The sequence below is a fragment of the Gasterosteus aculeatus genome, chromosome 18 (assembly GCF_964276395.1).
Source record: "Gasterosteus aculeatus chromosome 18, fGasAcu3.hap1.1, whole genome shotgun sequence".
In the NCBI taxonomy this organism is placed as follows: Eukaryota; Metazoa; Chordata; class Actinopteri; order Perciformes; family Gasterosteidae; genus Gasterosteus; species Gasterosteus aculeatus.
The window spans coordinates 9,399,767-9,420,606 of record NC_135706.1 but is presented as its reverse complement, the minus strand read 5'-3'; the positions used below and the strand labels follow the sequence as shown (position 1 = coordinate 9,420,606).

At 45.8% G+C, this 20,840-nt stretch overlaps 3 protein-coding genes across 4 annotated transcripts in view; 2 read left to right on the top strand and 1 right to left on the bottom strand.

The window, feature by feature from the left end:
* The window catches only part of LOC120808443 (pleckstrin homology domain-containing family G member 1), a 31,292-nt gene extending 20,093 nt beyond the window's left edge, over positions 1 to 11,199 (top strand). For both annotated transcript variants that reach the window (XM_040161377.2, XM_040161376.2), the window contains exons 5-17: positions 1,454 to 1,500; positions 2,967 to 3,117; positions 3,500 to 3,631; positions 4,325 to 4,507; positions 4,596 to 4,691; positions 5,043 to 5,129; positions 5,395 to 5,428; positions 5,545 to 5,637; positions 5,719 to 5,780; positions 5,871 to 6,056; positions 6,164 to 6,283; positions 6,380 to 8,240; positions 8,335 to 11,199. In XM_040161377.2, the coding sequence (XP_040017311.2) occupies positions 1,454 to 1,500; positions 2,967 to 3,117; positions 3,500 to 3,631; positions 4,325 to 4,507; positions 4,596 to 4,691; positions 5,043 to 5,129; positions 5,395 to 5,428; positions 5,545 to 5,637; positions 5,719 to 5,780; positions 5,871 to 6,056; positions 6,164 to 6,283; positions 6,380 to 8,240; positions 8,335 to 9,314 (4,032 nt within the window). In that variant the 3' untranslated portion in view covers positions 9,315 to 11,199. The remainder of the gene's footprint in view (positions 1 to 1,453; positions 1,501 to 2,966; positions 3,118 to 3,499; positions 3,632 to 4,324; positions 4,508 to 4,595; positions 4,692 to 5,042; positions 5,130 to 5,394; positions 5,429 to 5,544; positions 5,638 to 5,718; positions 5,781 to 5,870; positions 6,057 to 6,163; positions 6,284 to 6,379; positions 8,241 to 8,334) is intronic.
* An 836-nt stretch (positions 11,200 to 12,035) lies between these two features.
* tcp1 (t-complex 1) lies at positions 12,036 to 17,172 on the top strand. The gene is made up of 12 exons (XM_040161395.2): positions 12,036 to 12,399; positions 12,896 to 12,981; positions 13,209 to 13,337; positions 13,661 to 13,758; positions 14,392 to 14,502; positions 14,591 to 14,772; positions 15,061 to 15,187; positions 15,338 to 15,513; positions 15,605 to 15,728; positions 15,952 to 16,144; positions 16,254 to 16,417; positions 16,786 to 17,172. Exons 1-12 carry the CDS (start codon positions 12,327 to 12,329, stop codon positions 16,994 to 16,996), a joined length of 1,674 nt encoding a protein of 557 aa, XP_040017329.1. The 5' UTR covers positions 12,036 to 12,326; the 3' UTR covers positions 16,997 to 17,172.
* Positions 17,173 to 17,216: 44 nt separating this feature from the next.
* acat2 (acetyl-CoA acetyltransferase 2) lies at positions 17,217 to 20,838 on the bottom strand. Its single transcript, XM_040161409.2, has 9 exons — positions 20,660 to 20,838; positions 19,789 to 19,923; positions 19,471 to 19,652; positions 18,761 to 18,878; positions 18,522 to 18,665; positions 18,313 to 18,435; positions 18,067 to 18,221; positions 17,872 to 17,982; positions 17,217 to 17,795 (listed from the first exon to the last, which is right to left on the bottom strand). The coding sequence occupies exons 1-9, from the start codon at positions 20,706 to 20,708 to the stop codon at positions 17,625 to 17,627; spliced, it is 1,188 nt and encodes a 395-aa protein (XP_040017343.2). The 5' UTR covers positions 20,709 to 20,838; the 3' UTR covers positions 17,217 to 17,624.
* Between the last annotated feature and the right edge of the window lie 2 nt (positions 20,839 to 20,840).

Below are 20,840 nucleotides of genomic sequence, written 5' to 3'. Positions count from 1 at the left end.
ACCAAAAATATAAAAACATCTCTCTATATAAGTTGTGTCACGTATTGGAGCCAAAACTGTCACTTACGGCATTTGGATTTGATGATTATACGATTTAGCTGAGCGTGTATATATTTCCAAAAGGGACGTATATCATAGATGTGAGCTATTTCAGGGACGGCTGGTTTTCCTGGTTGGGTTCAAAGAGTGTGTGCTGACATGTGCGCCTTAATGACAAAGTCAGTGCGTGCAAATGTGCATGCTTGGCAGAAATTTGTACTGCAAAGAAGCATTTATGTATCTAGTGGTCTTGTGTCCATGCTCCAGAGGGATATTAAGAGTGTGTATTAGGAGTGCGTTTGGTATGTGTATCGTAGGAAGTCGACGGTGGCCCATCTGGTTGTGTTTAGCACTGGTCTGTGGCGGCAGACTACTGGAGACACGGAGGAGAGCTCTGCTCTTCAATTTAGGACGGTTCCCACGGAGCACCTCGGGCGGACAGATCATGACAGTCTGTCTGTGTGCGTGTGTGTGTGTGTGTGTGTGTTTGTGCATTCGGTACATTTTGGTGGGAGCCGCTGTTTGAACCTTACCTACAGCAAGAAACATCAATACACACACACACACACACTATATGCAAAGTGCAACTTGAACACTATGAATTGCATGTTAGGAAATATGTGGTATTGTCCACACCGCTCTGTGTGTGTGCGAGTAAGTGTCATCTGCCATGTGTGTTTATTACGCTTCCTCAGTGGCACCCGCATCCTGCGACCCCCAAGTGTTTATGGACACAAACAGTTCAATTACAACTTTCGTTATGTAATCAAAAGGGATACCGAAAAGTTAGAAAAATCACCCCAAAAAGATCCCCGAGATTTTGAGAGCGGTGAGAAAAACTTTGATCAGTTAAGTTGTCTCTGGTGTCTCTGATGTTCAGAGAGGCATGCGGGATGGGAAGGTCTCAATTAAAGGGGCGGCGATGAAGTATGATGGGATATATAATCGGAGCGCTTGCGGGCCATCAGGATCAACACAGACTTAAAGGCCAGGACGCAGGCTAATCATAAACCAAAGGCTTGACTTTCAAGTAGTAGCAGTGAGTGGAGGAGAGGGGATGCCTTGTCTGAGGGCTCGGAGTGTGCCGGCCCGTAAACATGAAATAACTGGGCCAGTCATCAAAACTGCACCGGACCACTGCCTCGTTTTACTACCGGGAGCTTTGTTTGCTCGGTTTGATTACAGGGCACATGCTCTTTATGTGACTGAAGCCAACTTCTTCTTGCAGGGTTCAATGTGTTCAAGTCATTTTCATGTGATATTAAGATTCAATGGCAGACTCTCTTTGGTTGTGTAATCCTGAGCATACGGAGACATCTACATTTGTACAAGTAGACAAACTCACTTAACTCCGGAGTCTTATTTCATGTTACCTAAATGCATCAACTAATTTGCCCTGTTGCGTTTTTTGCAGAGTGAAGAGTTCCACATTTACACCCAGTACTGCACCAACTACCCACGGTAAGACAGCTCGCCGAAGTGTGTGCGCTCATGTCATGCCGTCATCCTGTCTTGATCTCACCTTCCCAGCGTCTCACGTGGCTCCATTGTGTTTCTCGATCAATGCCTAACCCCCCCCCCTGTCGATGAACTGACACACTCCATAGAAATCGGTTCAGCGGGAGTCAAAGTGTCTGCTTGCAGTTGTGCCTCAGGGTCTCCCTCCCTCCCTCCGTCCTACGAGCCCATTTCCTCCATCGTGTTCTTGCTCACAGTTGACAGGCTGACTGACGGGGGTATTATTCTTATCATATTCGATGTCTGTTAATGTTTTTTTGTGTGCAAGTGGGGTCCTGTGGGAGGAATAACAAGTGTGAAAAGCGATGCTACTCCATGCCAAGATAAACCGCGCCATCCGAACACACTGGTGTTTGATCAGAAAGGCACGAGGGCGAAGAAACTAGTCAAGCGCTAATGATGACTAATTGGGTGCTGATTGTGTGTGTGTCTGTGTGTGTGTGTGTGTGTGTGTGACCTTGCGTGTTTGAGCGGGCTATTGTCAGCTGTTTGAGATAGACCGTCTCCCACATCCACACCACAGCTGGTGACCCTAACCAAGGTCACACACGACAGTCACACTCACACGGGAGACGCGCGCACACACTCGCTCACACACACCCCCTCACATACAGAGGCCTACAGATGCATCACGGTCTAAGGTCGGGTTTCCTCCAGAACAATGCGAGGCCTGTGTGGGGCTTCACTGGAATTCAGGCGTGCACGTGCATGCGCACACACATGCAAAAGACACAGAAAGAAAGTTTGGGGTAAATCCCAGCTGACATTCATTTTTTACAACGTGCATATGTATGCACACACTCACACAAACGCATCTCCACACACAAAGGTTCAATTTTGTTTGCAAAAGAAAGTCTCTTTCTTTCTTTCCAACTCCAGGAACCAGTTTGTTTTATAATTCTGTTGTTTTAGCAGAACATGTAATATGAGGATTGAGATCTGAGGCTAAAATATTGCATTTAAAAATGGATAATATCTTCCTTTTTCTACATTTTTGAAGAAATCTGATGAAATACAACTGGCTTTGAATTGAACATTTAATGTAGAGGTTCATAGGGAGGGATATTATAATGGTCAGTATGAAAACATTACAAAAACTGTGTTCAATTTACGTATGAGTATTGCTTTAAGGTAATGACTTGATTTCACTTAAATTCCTTGTGATTTTTTTTTACATTTTAAAATACAGACTGTATCAGCTTGCATTGTTTATGTAATATATAGCCCTCATTTAGATGTCACAAAAGCACTCACATTCATATTGTATCAATTTCAGCGCGAGACCTAATCTTTAATATCCACTCATCGTGATTTTTATCTTTTCCTTACATACATTACAACATCATCATGTCGAATTAAGGTTTGCTACACATCGCTGACGTTAACCGCCCACCTCTCTGTCTCCACAGGTCGGTGGCCGTGCTAACCGAGTGCATGAGGAACAAGGCGTTGGCCAAGTTTCTTCGCGAGCGCCAGGAATCTCTGAAGCACTCCCTGCCCCTGGGCTCCTACCTGCTCAAGCCGGTGCAGAGGATCCTCAAGTACCACCTACTGCTGCATGTACGTGTGTCTCTCGCTCTGCAAAAAACACTTACGCGCAAACAATTACTCTTCACCATCCGGAAACGCGAGCGCAGGCACACACTTGTCAGTCCCGCACACACACAAACCATGTTTTTTTCGGTCATACCAAAATCAAATGGATTTCTGACTCGGCCCCCGATGAAAATCTCCTTTGGAGAAGCCAAATGTTTAGACATATGGTGCACGGTATGTATGTTCTGGTGTACGTTCATTGCATTACAGTAAACGCATGAGTGTGTGTTTGTGTGCAGAAAAACACACACGCACACGGTTGGCTGTATGAGTGTACTCCTGCGCACATGCTGACTCCCAGCATTGTGTGTGTGTGTGTGTGTGTGTGTGTGTGTTGTCCGTGCAGGAGATAGCCAACCGCATGGAGAAGGACACGGAGACCTACGAGGTTGTGCAGGAAGCCATAGACACCATGCAGAGAGTGGCCTGGCACATCAACGACATGAAGAGGAAACACGAGCACGCCGTCAGGTTGCAGGTATGATGAGCACAAAACAAGAAAGGTGCCCGATACAAAAGGTCGCAGCTTATTTGGGATCCTTTTGTGTACAAATGGGTGTTGTCCCACTTGCCCGATACCCCTCATGAATCCAATAAATGTTGGGCGTGTGGTCTCCTCCGTGACGTTTCCAGCAAACATCTCTCATTATTTGGACAACTAAAACCGACGGGACACTTTAGAACCTCTTCGAGGAGCCAAATCGTTTTGGTTGTTGTGCAGAACCGTTAAGTCCTGCTTTGAATCGGCCCTGGATCTGATCCTCCCCGCGTCTCATACGCAAGTCACTGCGTTTTCCACTCATTGCTAATGATGGCCTTGCCTAAGGAGGGCACATAAAAGGGAAGCTTGTTTCTTTCATCAGCTGGGAGCCAGAAGGGTAGGATGAGCGCAGGAATGTGTGTGGAAGCGTTCACTCCACAAACGAATTGGCTCGATAGAAATTCCATTGTTGTGGTTTGAGCCTCTTCATTATTATTTAGCATGTATTTTTTCTATTTTCCTTCTGTTACGATTCATTTCCGTAGCACAACAGAAATCCTCTCTCCTCATCCTTGCTTTTTCTTAAGAATTCCCCCCACAAAAGTTTATCTGTTAATGTTGATAAGTTGTTTTAATTCGTCACGTTGTTCAGCGCCTTGTAATTGTGTTTGTAAAATGTTCTATCTGCAGGAAATCCAGAGCTTGCTGACCAACTGGAAAGGCCCTGATCTCATCGGCTATGGAGAGCTGGTTCTGGAAGGAACATTTCGTCTGCAGCGAGCCAAAAACGAGAGAACTCTCTTTCTGTTTGACAAGCTTCTGCTCATCACCAAGAAACGAGAAGAAACCTACACGTACAAGGCCCACATACTGGTCAGTCATGCTCGAAGCGTGACACGTCCCAAAATGTTTCACCCTCAGTAAAAGGGGTTTTTAACTTCTTCCTGCCTCTTTTCTGCAGTGCTGTAACCTGATGCTTGTGGAAGTTATTCCAAAAGAACCACTGAGTTTCAGTGTGTTTCACTACAAGAACCCCAAACTTCAGCACACGGTCCAGGTACGGCAACATCGTCACAAAATTCAAAATGTGAATTTATGTGAACGTTTCATTTGAACCGTGAAGCGGCAAGCAACATTGAGCAAGAATGCCGTTTAGAGAGCAGGAAGATTATTCGCAGCTGTCCAGGCTCACCTCAACGAGTTGCACAGACATGTCGAGTGTTTAGGGGCTAAGGGCGGCCATTGTTGTTACCTAACCACTGTGTTTTGAAACAGCCCAGAAAAATACGAGATAATTGGCATGACGTAAGAAAGCCATGTTTCAAATGGTTCCCCACCTCCCAGCTGCCTTTTTAGGACTGTGCGTCTGATATTATATTCCCTCTGATGTCTTGTGCTCTGCCCTCAGGCCAAATCCCAACCAGACAAGCGCATGTGGATCTTGCACCTCAAGAGGCTCATACTTGAAAACCATCCGGCCAAAATACCTGCCAAGGTAAGAGCGTCTCGTCCCGTGACAGCTCCCGCTCTTTTTCGCCAATGGCGTGAACTCACACTTTGAGTGGGATGGTTTGGAAATGTCACTCCACACATCCTTGCTCCTTTATCTTCATATTTCATTCCCCCACCACTTTTCCTTAAGTGGCAAACTTCCGCCCACCTGTTGAGAGGGGACTGTGATGTGGCGCCATCTAGTGTCAACATCTATGTTCATTCAAAATCCAACCTGTTGAACTCTCATTTTATAACTTTCTTTCTAGGCTAAGCAAGCAATTTTGGAGATGGATGCTATGCGTAAGTAACTGTTTAAAGACACCCATATTTTATAATATACTTCTAATTTGTGTATGTTTGCTTTTGCCACATTTAAACATGTTAAATGCATTTCAATAATTATATAATTTATCCAGATCATCCTGGGTTTCATTATAACCCTGATGGAGACAAGAAAGATTCCCATCAAACCAAGGATGGTCCAACCCCTCGTAGAGGACGCAGGAAAGGTAAGACGTGAGAGATATTTCAAAAGTAACACGGCAAGGTTCAACTCATAAAATGAACCAATATTCTGTTTGACCCTCCAGAGCCTCTATCCAAGTTATTGAAGCATGCAAAGCAGAATGCTGCCAATACAGAAGGCGAAAAGGTCAGTGATTAAAGAAGCATGAGGTCACTCGCTCACATTCAAGCAAACGTTGTTAGAGTCAAAATGCTGAAAAAATATTTTCCTCTCCAGCGAATAAGTCTGGGTGCCACGCTGCTGTCGCCAATGTCCCAGCTGGCTTTGGGCACCATCGGTCGCAGCCGCAGCCTCATCAACCAATCTCAGGAGTCGCTGGACCCGGGAGATCACTATGACCACAGTGACAGAGAAGAAGAGCCACATCAGCAAGATGCTGACGATGAAGATGACAGTGGCCTGGTGAGCTTAAAGCCAATGATTGATTTTCTTCGCACATACACCTGCAGGATTCCTCTCCTCTGTCTGGCTTTCAAACATGATGTTAATGCCGAAAACTCCTTATTCAGGGAGGTGGAAAGCGGCTGCGAGTCCCCGGCAAAAGCAGTAGGAAGAGGCTGAACCCTCAGGCATCCGTGGACAGTATAGAACAGTGGAAATCCTTTAATATGAGCACTTCAGACTTACAGGTACAAATAACAAGTACACTATGGTGATTTAATCTATCACTATCTTGATGTTTTTAAACATAGCCACAACAACCTCTTCTTTACTTTTTACCACAGAAAGCTAGAGAATCCCTGGTGAGGGAAGGAAGTCACCACCCGCCGCTCGTCAGGACACGTCGTGTAACGGAGGAGCCTCCAGACCCCGCAACTCCCTCCGTAGTAGTCACAGAAAGTGACCATTCCGTGAGGAACATCTGGGCCGACCACCGTGCTCGCAGAGCCATGTTCCCCACCCGCCAGAGAACCATGCAGCCGGAGGATGAGGACGAGGACATCTATCAGATGTTTGTCCCGACAGAGCCGAGCGGACCAGAACCAGAGGTGCCCTCGGAGAGGTCAGCGGCCACCTCCTCACCCGCGGCGGCTCGGCCCTGCAGCTGGCACGTCGAACAGCTCCCCACTGTGCAGATTGACCCTCCGACTGATGGGGGCCAAGTCCTGCGGAGGGCGAGCAGTGCAGGGGAGAAGGCGACGGAGGTTCGACAGAGTCCTGGCGATGACCAGGCAGGTAACGGAAATTTGGAAGTGATTCACACCGAGTCCTCCAGCAATGAGATCTCTGGATCATCCTCGGCGGAGCAGCTGACGATAGACGATATTGAAAATGTGTATGACAACATCAGCTATGAGGACCTTAAGAACATGGGCCTTGTCAGAAGGGACCCTGAGGAAAGCCTGCCACGGAAAGACACTGCTGCAGATGCACAGGGTCTCCAGGGGCAGGCGTCAAGGGCAAGGACTGCTCCAGAGGCTCCTGTGGTCTCAGAGCCTGCGATCGAACCAGACATTTCCCCAGTGAGCAGTCAGCCCGTCACACATGAGGGTAGGCCTGTTGGGACGTTGGAGCTCAAGATAGTAGAGGAGAATGTCTATGACACTGTCTGCTTCAGGGAGCCCCCGTCAACAGTGCTGAAAGAAATACATGAATGTGATAACCTGAAACAAGAGAGAGACAGTCTGCTGGCCTCTGAACAAGACCTCACTGGAAGCATTGGGGCGTTTGTCTCCGAGGAGAGCCTGCACTTTGGGGAGGACGAAGGACCAGACCCGTCCCATCGTGTGCCATGTCACTCCGAGCCGGATTATTCCTCCTCGTCTGCCTCCGAGACTTTCTCTCGCCGCTCACAGAAAGGGGATAAGATGTCGGAGCAGGTCGACGAGATCTGGAACGATCTGGAAAACTACATCAAGAACAATGAGAAGAAAGCCGACAAACACCCCGCGGCTTTCCCCGTCAGTGCCGGCGAGTCGCCTAAGAAGGCGAAAACAGCCAAAGTCAAAGACCGCAATCCAAAGAGCCCCCCTGTAGTTAGTCCTCAAGCGGCCAGCCCTCAAACCAAAAGTCCCCCAACACATCAGCCTAAACCCCCACCTGTCACCTCCATGCCGTCATTCACCATCCCAGTCATCAACCTCCAGGAACCTCCAAGTGAAGGCACCAGTGTAGAAGAAATCCAGAGCCCTGCTCCTACAACTCACCCACTTCCTGTCACCCCAGACCCCCCCCCTGGCACAGTGAAGAGCATCCGCAACAGACTGGCACGCCTCAGCAGCGGCAGCTTCCGACTGGAGGACGACGACCTGGTGGAGCTTCCTCCACGAAACATCCCTCAAAAGGACCTTCCCCTCAAGGACCTTCATAGCTTGTTCCCAGGGGAGCTGGCGGGTCTGGACTCACCCTTGGCTTCCTCCTCTCTACTGTTGGCGGAGTCCGCGGACTTGGATCTGATTGAAAAATCAAAGAACCGGGTGTTCCTGATGGCCCGGCAGTACAGCCAGAAGATCAAGAAAGCCAACCAGTTGCTGCGCATGAGGAGCATGGACCCCGGAGACGCTTGTTGTCGGACGAGAACTGAGAAGAAGCAGAAAGACCTGGCAGCCATCTTGGAAGAAAAGAAACAAGGGGGCACCGCCATAGGTAAACAACAATAAACAAATGATTTAGCGCCAGAATTAATGGTAGTTGTGACAAACTGACTAACTGACTCACGTCTTTTGTGCTCCCACTCCAGGTGCAAGGATAGCAGAGTACTCGCATCTCTACGACCAGGTGATGTTTAAGGATCCTCCCGGGCAAACCGGGCCACATCACGGCCATCCAGGGCTGTTGTCTTCTCCGTCCATGCCCGAGACGTCCCTGGAGGAGGAGTGGCTCCACTCCACTTACAGCAACGGAGAGCTGGTCAGCTTCATGTCCTCGTCCGGCGAGTTGGATGATGCCCGAGCGTCTTCTACGCCGCAGCGCAGACTCACCTCCGCCTGCTCCACCCCGTCCTTCAGGACCTCCCCGTCATCTCCGACTAACCCGGCGTCCCAGAGGTGGAGCTCGTGCATGTCGGCGCCCAGCGAAGAAGAGGAGCACGTGTACAGCTCCATCAAGAGACACCCTTCCTTCAACGCTCCGTCTTCCCCCTCCTTAAAGTCCCCCCTGTCCAGTCACTGTCAGTCACTCGGCTCCCTGGGCAGCAAGCGGCAGGATGCCGAGCAGCCCGGACTCAGATGTGCCGTGCCCACAGACAGACTCCATGGCCCCAGTCTGGGTCGCACAGGTCGCCAGAGCAGCCTCCCAGAGCGCCCGACCCCAGGACAGTCCGAGCTCACTTTGCGTGACGGTCAGCAAGTGGTGGTCCTGAACCGGGCTTCTGCTCTGAGCATACTCGGCGCCACCCAGAACTACATGGCCAACTTCAAGGACGACGGGGAAGACGACGATGACTACGTGGAGATCCGCTCCGAGGACGAAGGCGAGCGCGAGCAGGACAGGTTGGCGGGGCGAAGCGACGGCTCGGCGGCCCTTTCGGATCCCAACCGGGGTCCCGTCCACTCCCAGAGTCTCCCGTGCACACCGGCACGCTCCTGCGACCCGCTGAGGTCTCTGGAGCGCGAGCAACTGGCGAAGTACCTGTGGAACGAGCCGCAGCAGAGCCAACCCAAAATCGTCCAGTCTTTGAGGGAGAAGTTCCAGTGTCTGAGCTCCAGTAGCTTTGCCTGAGTCTTTACGACGAACAAAAGCCAAATGCATTAAACATAAACAAACGTACAGCATATAGCAACAAAACGGACACAGCTGCTTTGCCCTGAGGGGCATCAGCCGTTCTACATACAAATCCGCAGACGTAACACATCAGCAGCGTAGTTCAGAATGTTTTTTCTTGTTTGTGACAACTTACTGTTACAGAATTTCAATGTAAACATAAACAATAGGTTGCTGTTAATAGTCAAAAGCCTGCAAGTGAGTTGCCTCAGCACTTCAAAAGGCTCTCAGTCATTTGTAAAGGCATTCATCGTGACTGAATGGGTTTCAATAGTCAAAGGAATTCAAACTCTTTAATTGCTTTACGCGTGCGCCTTGTAGAGGCAATTGGAGTCGTATTAATTGGTTCTGCTGGAGAACTTTGTGTCAAACTGTTGTACAGTTACAGTAGTTCAGGATGTCTGTTACCAATTGTAAGGAATAAAATCTTGCCTGTGCCCGTTGTCTCAAACCGAAGTAGAAGCATTAACAACCTGATGACCTTTGGCGGATCTTAACTCACAACGCTGGGAGTACTTCTTTCTCTCAATCTGCTGTCAAAGTTATATTTACTGCTTTCTCAGCACTAATTGGTCTTAACTTGTTTAGGAGCCGTGTTTTTAATTGTGCTTAAAGGGATAAAATTGCTCTGAACAAGCAGCTTTACAAAGTTGTAGTTGAAATTCGCTACACTGGCTTGTGTCACTTTTAACAGCTTTTTAGCAATAATTGTTACAAAAGCGATGCAGCTGTAAAGAAAACATGTTGGTTAACATCCAGTAGGTTAAGTATAACTTCACTTAGACCCGTAGGTTTAAGACCTGTTAAATTTTTGGGACTTGCTTCCACCTGCCATCTTTTTCATCAATAGGTTATCATGCTTTAAAATCAAGAGAAGTTTAGATAATCTATAAGAAACCGTAGGACTTCAGATTTGTTTTGAATCTGGGAGTACTTCAGAGAGGTTTTCACGTGTTGCGGTCTGGAGGTGTTCATCATGTAAAAAGTACTTTTTGCTGGTTTTTTTCAAATCTCACATGTTTTAACGTTTTGTTTTTCGAGGGACCAGGAAGGAGAACACAGTCAGTTAAAACACTACAGTACTGCATTTGATGTATAATTTGTGTTTTTCTCACATGGATAGTCTTTACTTTGTTAACGTCGGGACACTTCCAGCGGTCACACTACTGAAATTGCATCTTCAGTCACAGAAAGAAAGTCACAGTGATCTCAATCACTTTAATAATGTTCATGCGACACAATTGTTTTCTCTCCCAGGAATCACCACACACTGTCTTTACAAAAAACACTAAAGTTGTCCTATTTATTTAAATGCAGAGCTGTTATTTGGGCCTTAATCCCTATTCAAGACAGACTCGTTGTAAAATAAATTATTTATTAAAATATGGTTTCATTCAGATTTAAGGGTGCAGACTAAATTTGAATCAAATACTGTGAATATTAAGTGGGTTTTCTATCCCTCACTGCGTGACATGCCATAAGTTCCAAATCACAACATGTAAAAAAATAAATATCACATTATCACGGCCTAATTCTAGTACCCGGAAATATGGATCAAAAGCGAATTAGGAATATGAAGTATGATTATTTTTCATTGTATATTTTGCTCGGTTTCACTGGTGGGGATTGTCTTGTCTTCATTGAGTATCTTTTTTTTGCACTTTTGTCTTTTTTACATTTTATTTGTAAACACTCTGTAAAGATGTACATTTTAGAAAGTTATTCTTGTATGTAATAGGTATGCTTTATCATGGTGTAATGTTAAGTTAAGTACTGTATTTTTTTAACTGCCTAGTTGTTATCGCTCAACATTGTATTGCAGGTAATAAATTGATTAAATTCATCTCTGGACTTGTGGTGTGGATAATTGCTAAATATAAATTTGGTGCAGAGCAGCAGCTGATATCCCTTCACAGCTTATGTTAATCAGGCCGAAACATGGATTGCTTTTTAATTCAAGGAGAATTGTGAGAAATCAAATACAAGCAAAGCAGCCTGAAAATATGACAAAGTTGGAAAGTTAATCATTTTGGAAAGAAAATGAGGGATACAATAATTAATTCTTCACTTATTTCACAGCGTGTTTGGAATCATCGCAGCAGGGATATCACTTTCACGTGGATAACATAACACGGCATTGAGGTTTTTTGAGTGGACCAATTGATTATTACATTTTGATGGATACAAAATATTATACCCATACAATAACTAAGTTAGATTGGTCCTCCATAATAGGGAGTATTTATTCACCAATACTACACGTTTCAGGCCCAATTTTGAAAAGACCCTCATTAATCAATATAACCACTAATCTAACCACGTTTTCTTTTTGTCAAAGTTATATGGTGGTACAAATTGTGACAAGAGTTTCTAAATTACATCAGACATACATTCATAATTACTGTTCTGTGATTCTGTGAGATAAGAACAGTAATTAATTGATGCGAGAAATTCAAATTTTACAATTGGTAGACCAGTTTATTGAGAGATTAATAAAACAAACAATTCTTCCAAAAACATAAGAATAACAACAACAAAAACTAAATCAAGGGAATTGGATCAAATTAAACTTTAACAATGTAAGAGAAATATATTTATACAAAAAAAAGATATCAACACTAGTCGTATATACAGCAGTTCCACCTAAAAACATGACTTTTGTATCCAAAATCACCAGGAGAGGTCGCACTTGCAGCATATCATGAACTAGCGGGAGCCAAAAGAAAATGGGAAGCATGCTGGGAAATGTAGTTTGCAAGAAATAATGTGACTGCGTTTTTATCTAAATTGACAAAGCAGCTGGTTGAAGTGAAATATTATTACAAATTTATTTTTTTCATCGTTTGAATAATGAAAATCCCGTATATGGCGATTTTTTCTTCTTCTTCTTCTCGAACCTTCTGCTTATTGCCGGTTTACCCATAGTGCACCGCGAGGCTTCCTTTCTTCTTGGTTGTGTCTCAGTCCAAGATGTCGATGCTAGATGGTCCGTTAAATGTGCTCGGCCAGAGAACATCTGGCGAATCTGTTCGCACTCAAAATGGTGAGTTATGATGTCCTTTCAGTTGGCGTTCCACCTGCACTTCATGTGCGTCACCAATAGTCGATACGAGAAGTGAATTATTTTACTGCGTGTACCACACGTGTGGCTAATGCTAACGCTAGCTAACTTTTGTGTTAACTTTAAGCCTCTGCTCCGACTCAAGTGAAATTCCGCAAATTACATCAACGCCTGTTATTTTTGAACAATGGGCACCTTCAGCTACCAGCGTTTGTCTCGTCATAACCCCATTTCAGTACTTAACCTTCGCATCGTCATGAATGGATCGCTATGCTAATGGGATAGAAAATTACTGTCATGGTCTGAAGGTGTGGCTCCCAGTAGTAGAGAACCCCACTCAACAAATTGTCAAAACACACAATTAATATAAATGTCTTTACAAATGAAGTCCGATGTATTAAATGATGCACCGGCTCTGTTTAAATGTGCATTGTTTTGTCACGAGGTGCTAGTAGCCGCTTCCCCCTTGTCTTCGCAGTCATGGCCGCATCATCCATCGCCAACATCGTTAAGAGCTCCCTGGGACCAGTTGGCCTTGACAAGATGTTGGTCGACGACATTGGGGTTTGTTTCACGCATAGCAAAATTTAAGGGCCCTTTTCCAAGCAGTACCGTTACATCTCACTGCAGGGTAAACACATTTGTGCATGTTGGATTCATTTGATCAAGTCTACCTGTGTTTACCGAGCAGTGACATGTCAATGGCAAAACCTCCGTTACTTCGTATTGTAATCAGATGGCAAATAATGTGGCCTGAGTTGCTCATCTCTCCCATATGCATTGCACGACAGGACGTGACCATCACCAACGATGGAGCGACCATCCTGAAGCTGCTGGAAGTGGAGCACCCAGCCGCCAAGGTCTTGTGTGAACTGGCTGACCTGCAGGACAAGGAGGTCGGAGATGGGACCACGTCTGTGGTGAGTAGGGTCAGCAGTTGCTCCGATATGAGTGTAGTGTTATGCATCCTTTATGCATTAACTGCACTGTAATATCCTGTTATAGTACCATGCACCTGCCTTCTATCACGGATGCTTGGCTATGCTAACAGGAAAGATAAAGTCTCCTTCAGTATCTGAAGGGGTTGAGCAGCCTCATTTCTGCCGCCCCTAATGAAATGATGGTACAATATGAAACTTCTACCTTTTTACCATTTTATTGGTGTTTGAACAAAGTATTCTCAAGTTGGCTATGATGTCCGTGTCTGTCTGTAGTTAAATTTTTACTGTGACATTCTTTTTAGGTAATTCTTGCTGCAGAATTGCTCAAGAGTGCAGACGAGCTGGTGAAGCAGAAGATTCACCCCACTTCAGTCATCAGCGGATACCGTCTGGCTTGCAAGTAATATGCCAACATGCTTTATATGTTTTTGACTAATTCTTCATCAGAGTATTTCAGATAAATAACAGTCACATAAATACTTCATCGCAGTTCCACAGTGAAACTGAATTTTGTATCTAAAGTCAAGTGCACTTGCAGGCCAGCATGACCTAGCAGGAGCCAAAAGAAACGGCAAGGAATGTTGGGAAATGTAGTTTACATTAAATAACAAGAATGCATTTTTATCTAAATTCTCAGGGAAACTAATTGAAGTGAAATATTGTTAAAATTAATGTTTTGCCATCCTTTTATTGGTGTCATGCCCTTTTTATGTGGTAACTTGTGATCCAATACCACCGGTGATCAACTGCTATCCTGTTATAGTACCAAGCACCTGCCTCTATCACGGATGCTTGGCTATGCTAACAGGAAAGAGAAACTGTCCTTCGATATCTGAAGGGGTTGAGCAGCCTCATTTCTGCCGCCCCTAATGAAACGTTGGTACAATTTGAAAATCCTAGCCCTTTTTCTTTTATTGGGGGTTTATTCTCAAGTTTGATGTGTGACAAGTGTGACATTCCTTTAGGTAGATCTTGCTGCAGAATGGATTTGTTAATTATGTTTTGACATGCAAATGGCCTTTTTATCTTTCAGGGAAGCAGTTCGCTACATTAATGAGAATCTCACAATTGGAACCGATGATCTTGGAAAAGAGTGCTTGATCAATGCAGCCAAGACCTCCATGTCCTCCAAAATCATTGGAGTGTATCCTTTATTTCCCCCCCCTGCTCAACGATTTAATTGGGTTGTTTGTGAAGAAAGCCCTTTATACGCCTTAACCCCAAACCCTCAGTGATTCAGAATTCTTTGCTAACATGGTGGTGGAGGCTGCACTCGCCGTGAAGTTCGTGGACAGCAAGGGAGTAGCAAAATATCCCATCAACTCTGTCAACGTCCTGAAGGCGCATGGGCGCAGCCAGAAGGAGAGCTTCTTGGTTAACGGCTATGCAATCAACTGCACTGTTGGATCACAAGGTATGTTCTTTGATAATTCTTAGTTAGCTTGTTGAATTCCAAAACGGGTTACTTGACTGCGTGGAGTGAGGCCTTGTGCATTGCCGCTGCTAAAATTCCCATTAAAATCTGCAGCTGTCTCATCTGATGGCATCAGCAGTGATACACATGGAACGTCTCTTGCCAGACAATTCAATAATGCCACAGATGCAAAATTTGTTTCAATATTTGATACGGTCAAGTACGCTATAAGGGGTTTTAATTAATTATTCATAGGATATTTCTCCTTTTTATTTTTTTAAATATAAGGCATGGTAAAGCGTGTCGTCAATGCAAAGATTGCCTGCCTGGACTTCAGCTTGCAGAAGACCAAGATGAAGATGGGAGTCCAAGTCCTTATTAACGACCCAGAGAAGCTTGACCAGATCAGACAACGGTGCATATTTCTTTCTTTTGCATCGTCACAATTGCATCATTGCACATAATCTCATTTAAATTTGCTGTTATGCTGACGGAATAGCTAATATTGTATTTAAATGTAACTGGGAAAACTGAATCAAAAGTGTTTTGCTTTTTGTCGCTCCAGGGAATCTGATATCACAAAGGAGAGGATTCAAAAGATTTTGTCAGCGGGCGCCACGGTTATCCTGACCACCGGGGGCATTGATGACATGTGTCTGAAGTACTTCGTGGATGTAGGAGCCATGGCGGTGAGACGGGTCCTCAAGAAAGACCTAAAACGCATTGCCAAGGCCACAGGAGGTAGGATGGAAGTCCTCTGAAGTTTGTGCCAATTCTTTTTTCAATATGATTTGAATGGTTAAATATCATGTTGACATGTGTGTTCTCTCAGCCACCATCTGCCCCTCTCTGACCAATCTGGAGGGTGAGGAGACATTTGAGGCCACCATGCTTGGCCAGGCAGAGGAGGTTGTGCAAGAGCGCATCTGTGACGACGAGCTCATTCTTGTCAAGAAGTAGGAACTGCAAATATATATGTATACCTCATGTTGACTATAAAGTACTCAACACAATGTCCACTCATTTTTATGTCTGTACAATCGTAGGCTGACGACATTTAATGGTCTGTTCTGGCAGCAGGAGCTGTGATGAATTTGGACAGTAATGTCCCTCCTGTCTGCAGATAGTCTGACTCTTATTAACTGCTGCTTCTGTTCTCCTAATCTTACATCCGCTCAGCACCAAAGCGCGCACATCAGCATCCATCATTTTGCGCGGGGCCAACGACTTCATGTGTGACGAGATGGAGCGCTCCATGCACGATGCTCTCTGTGTGGTCAAGAGGGTTCTGGAGTCAAAGTCTGTAGTGCCAGGTGGTGGCGCTGTGGAGGCCGCGCTGTCAATCTACCTTGAGAATTATGCTACCAGCATGGTGAGACGTATTCTATTGAAAACTTAGTATTTTTACGAGCAATAGTTGGTGTCTGGTGGAGGGTTCCTGGTTATTGTTTTTCGATGCTGATTCGTTTGTTAACATTCAGGGTTCCAGAGAACAGCTGGCTATTGCAGAGTTTGCTCGGTCTCTCCTCATCATCCCCAAGACGCTGGCTGTAAACGCCGCGCAGGACTCTACTGATCTGGTGGCCAAGCTCCGGGCCTTCCACAATGAGGCTCAGGTTAATCCCGAACGCAAGAATCTCAAGTGGTGAGTCTCCTTCCTGCACCAGTCATTGAACTGTACATCTTTTGTAGCATATTTAGCCATCTGCTGTGGATTAGTATAAGGCCATGTTGATGCTATTTTGTTTTGCTCCCATCATATTAAGAGCGTCTACATAAAATCTTTGGGAAAAACAATTTAACACTTAAAAGCAAACTAATCAATAAAGTAATTATGTGCAGCACAAACTAATCAGTTTGCCCATTTTAAATAACCTTTTTCAAATATTTGAGCTTGTTTGAGTGTCGTAAACAACTTGTATTAAAGATGGTAGTTTTCGTTTCATGTTGAGCTTTAATCAGCTGCTTGGTTCACATCTCTAATGTCGAACATTCTTCGTTTCCGTCTTACAGGATCGGTCTGGACTTGGTCAACGGCAAGCCCCGAGACAACCGCCAGGCTGGCGTGTACGAGCCCACCATGGTGAAGACAAAGAGTCTCAAGTTTGCCACTGAGGCGGCCATCACCATCCTGCGTATCGACGACATGATCAAGCTGTTCCCGGAGCCTAAGGAGGGCGGCGGCTACCAGGAAGCGATGCAGTCTGGATCTCTGGAGGGTTAAGAAGCTGTGATTGGTCCAGATATGTTCATCTGTATTTATATACATAAGGAGCTCTTCATGGTGTAGGCCATGCACTTCGCCCGTTTACTGTTCTCCCACTTCCTTGTTTCCTGAACTGTAAGTGATTTGTTTGTTTTTGGACACTTAATAAAGCTTCAATCGCTGTTGATTCAGAATGAGTCTTTAGTAACTGCTGATTAAGAAGTAAAATAAAAAATCATGGATTATAATTCTTTATTGATATGTAGACAGCCAGAGATATACAGGAAGCACTAGTTTAGAGAACGTTTGGCACATGACGCTTTTCCAAGCTGCTTCATAGTAGAAAGTGGAATGTTGGTCAGAACCAGTTTTTGGAGCAACAGAGCACTTAAACACGTGATGAAATATTTTTCAGAGATGTTCTATGTACATAAACAATGCTACACAACTACCTGAGGAGGGTTCACAGTGAGAATGGCAAGCTATTCGCTACGGTTCGACAACCGTTATCACGTCGGCCAGTGGCTGAAGAACCGTGGTGCACCATTTTAGATCATGTCCCGCAGCGTAAACATTGAGTTAAGTATCCCTTATAGATTAATGATTGGATCGAGTGCGATCTAAGCGGCGTTTGGGTCGAGGTTCCTCAAACCCGCTCCACACACATGGCAATGCCCATCCCTCCGCCGATGCAGAGCGACGCTACTCCCTTACGGCCACCGGTCCTCTGGAGCGCGTGCAGCAGGGTCACCAGCACCCTGCAGCCAGACATACCGATGGGATGGCCCAGAGCGATGGCCCCCCCGCCCACATTCACCTGAGGGGAGCAGGGATGCTGTTTTACACACTTCCTCCGGCTTTTAATGGCAATTTCAAATGTCAAAAAAAGTTACCTTGTCGGAATTCAGGCCGAGCTCCTTGACCACAGCGATAGACTGGGCAGAAAACGCTTCGTTGATCTCAAATAAGTCGACTTGGTCCAGCTTCCAGCCGGCCTTTTCAATCTATCGGAGGACGACAACCATGACGAATAATAGAAAAGATTCATTCTCTCAATTCTTACATTTTAGCTGCCCCTGTTTTCTCACCGCTTTCCTGATGGCTGGTATTGGCCCAGTTCCCATGATGGACGGGTCAAGGCCAGCCTGAGCCCAAGACACAATTTTAGCCATGGGTTTTAGGCCGCGCCTCCCAGCCTCTGATTGGCTCATTAGGACAGTTGCTGCCGCTCCATCATTAATACCTACGGTAAAAAAAAAAAGATGCACTTTGACAATACAGAAGTGGAGTTGATGACATTAGCTTTTTATATCTATAACAAAAAACTGTCGAACCTGAGGAGTTGCCGGCGGTGACGGTGCCGCTGCTGTCCTTAACGAAGCAGGGCCTGAGTTTGGACATGCTGTCCATGTTGCTGCCTTTGCGAGGGAACTCGTCCACCTTCACCTCGACTGGACCTGAAGATGACAAAACGGTTGTTAAAGCACATGCACGCCAGGGACAACATGAGACAACGTCACCATGACAAAACTCGACGACTCGCCTTTCCTGCATGACACCGTCACCGGGACAATCTCGTGGTCGAAATGTCCTGCTTCTTGTGCGGCCTCCGCTTTGTTCTGGGACTGCACGGCGAACCGGTCCTGCTCCTCCCGGCTGACTCCCCACTGCTTCGCCACATTTTCAGCTGACGAAACGATTCGTAGGGACGATTTATTATGAATAACTCATTAAGATGTGAGGCCCAGGTGTTATATATACACGCAGTAAGTATATGCACACCTGTGATGCCCATGTGGTAGCCATGGAAGGCGTCCGTCAGGCCGTCAGCCACCATGGAGTCCTGCAGGGAGGCGTCGCCCATCTTCACCCCGGCCCTCATTTGCAACGTGTGAGGAGCCTGAGGGGGAACCAGAGAAAAAGAAACATTGGACGTGCTGAGAAAAAATGTTGGGTTTATTCCAAAATTAGTGCTAAAAGTATTCCAGATTGTGTTTGCCAACACTTCCAGTATCCCTGGTTTCAACTGGGTTAATGCCATCAGTTTGTTTCCTGTGGCCAAGTTTCATTCACGAAAATGTTGCACAAGATCAAAAAGAAGAGTTTCAAACTGCAGAGCTTCAAATCCGCCTGTGTAGTATGACAGAGGAGTCAGTCGTGCGATCATGTCAGTTCTTGTGTAGAGTAAGAAATTAGATGCTATAATGTTTAACATTTATTTACACTCTTATTAGACTCATGCCCTTATTTGTGAGGAAATAGAGAACTGTTAATTATTACCACAGTATCATCAAATTGGTGGATGCCACAAATGATCTTAAAGAAGAAGTATTGCATATAGACTCACATAACTAAAGCATTTACTTCATTTGAGAAATATCCTTGTATTACCACAATACCCATAGTTCTCAAAATATTAAAAAACAGTCAACTTTTATTTTCATACAGTCAGATGGTTTATTTATAATTGATTGAGTCGATCGATGTCCTACCTTGCTCATACTCTCCATCCCCCCCGCCACCACCACAGAGGACTCTCCGGTCTGGATGGACTGAGCTCCCAGACACACGGCCTTCAGCCCAGAGCCGCACACCATCTGGCAGCTCCAAGCCGGCACCGGGTACGGGATACCCGCCCCGACGCTGGCCTGACGGGCCGGGTTCTGCCCGTGACCTTAAGGACAGAGAAAGCGACAAAGTACACAGGTGAAGAACAACGAGACAAAATGAGGTATTGCAAAAACAGAAGCCATATCTTTTCCGACGGCCGCTAACACGACACATATTACAGCCACGCTTTGAGCTTTCACCTGCTGTTAAGACGTGTCCCAGGATAACCTCGGAGACGTCCTCTGGTTTCACCCCGGCCCGCTTAAGAACGTCCTTGATCACAACTGAACAGAGGTCATGCAGAGGCACGGTGGACAGGGCGCCGTTCAAGCAACCTGTGTAAAAAGAAAATGGGAGATGAAGGAACACATCACGGTATACTTAATTGAAAAAGAAATGCGTTATTTATCAAACATTTTTTCTCAGCTGGACATTAGCCATCAGCAATGCACTATACTTTATATTCATTAATGATCACCTAGCTCCCAATCAGACCACCCAGTGGTTTTCACAAAGTACTTTCCATTCTAACAAGGCAGCTGAGCTATACATGGAATGTCTGCACGATTTCTGCATTTGTATGATCACAATATCTGAATTACATCTCAGGTGATATGCACATGCATACATGGCCAATAAAGCTGATAATATTAGTGGAGCTGCTTCTGGAAGAGGCCAGTAACCCTCACATCACCTCACTGCAACACGCCCAACGCACACTTGTTAGCAACCAATGGCGGGACGCGAGAGCTCTCTGGCTCTAACAGCCAGCCAATCACTGGCCGCGGACCACTCCGGACACACGGCTGAACCAATCAGAGCGCTGCAAGCCTCCAAGCGTGTAAGTGAATGACATCAACCACTCTGCCTAATTAAAAAACAAGACCCAGGATAAAAACAAGCAGCATCCACGTACGTCTTAACAAATTAACACGAAACGCCATTTTCATAAATGAATACCCACGACGGTTAAAGTCAACGCGACCGCCGCGACGACGAACCACAACGTGGCAACTTATCAAAACTGTTTAAATTGAACGTGTCCGGCGCTGAAAGGAAGTCGGACTTCACCTATGGGCGTCCGTGCAGCGGAGACGATGACAACGGGCTCGGGGTTCATGTTGACTGACGGCTGAAGAAGCAGTGCTTTGCTTCCAGTAGCTGCTCTGGTCTGTCCCGGTTACGCGGAGCCGAGCTGTGTGCCGCTGTAGCCGCAGGAAAGAACCACAGCGCCCCCGTGAGGTTGGGAGGG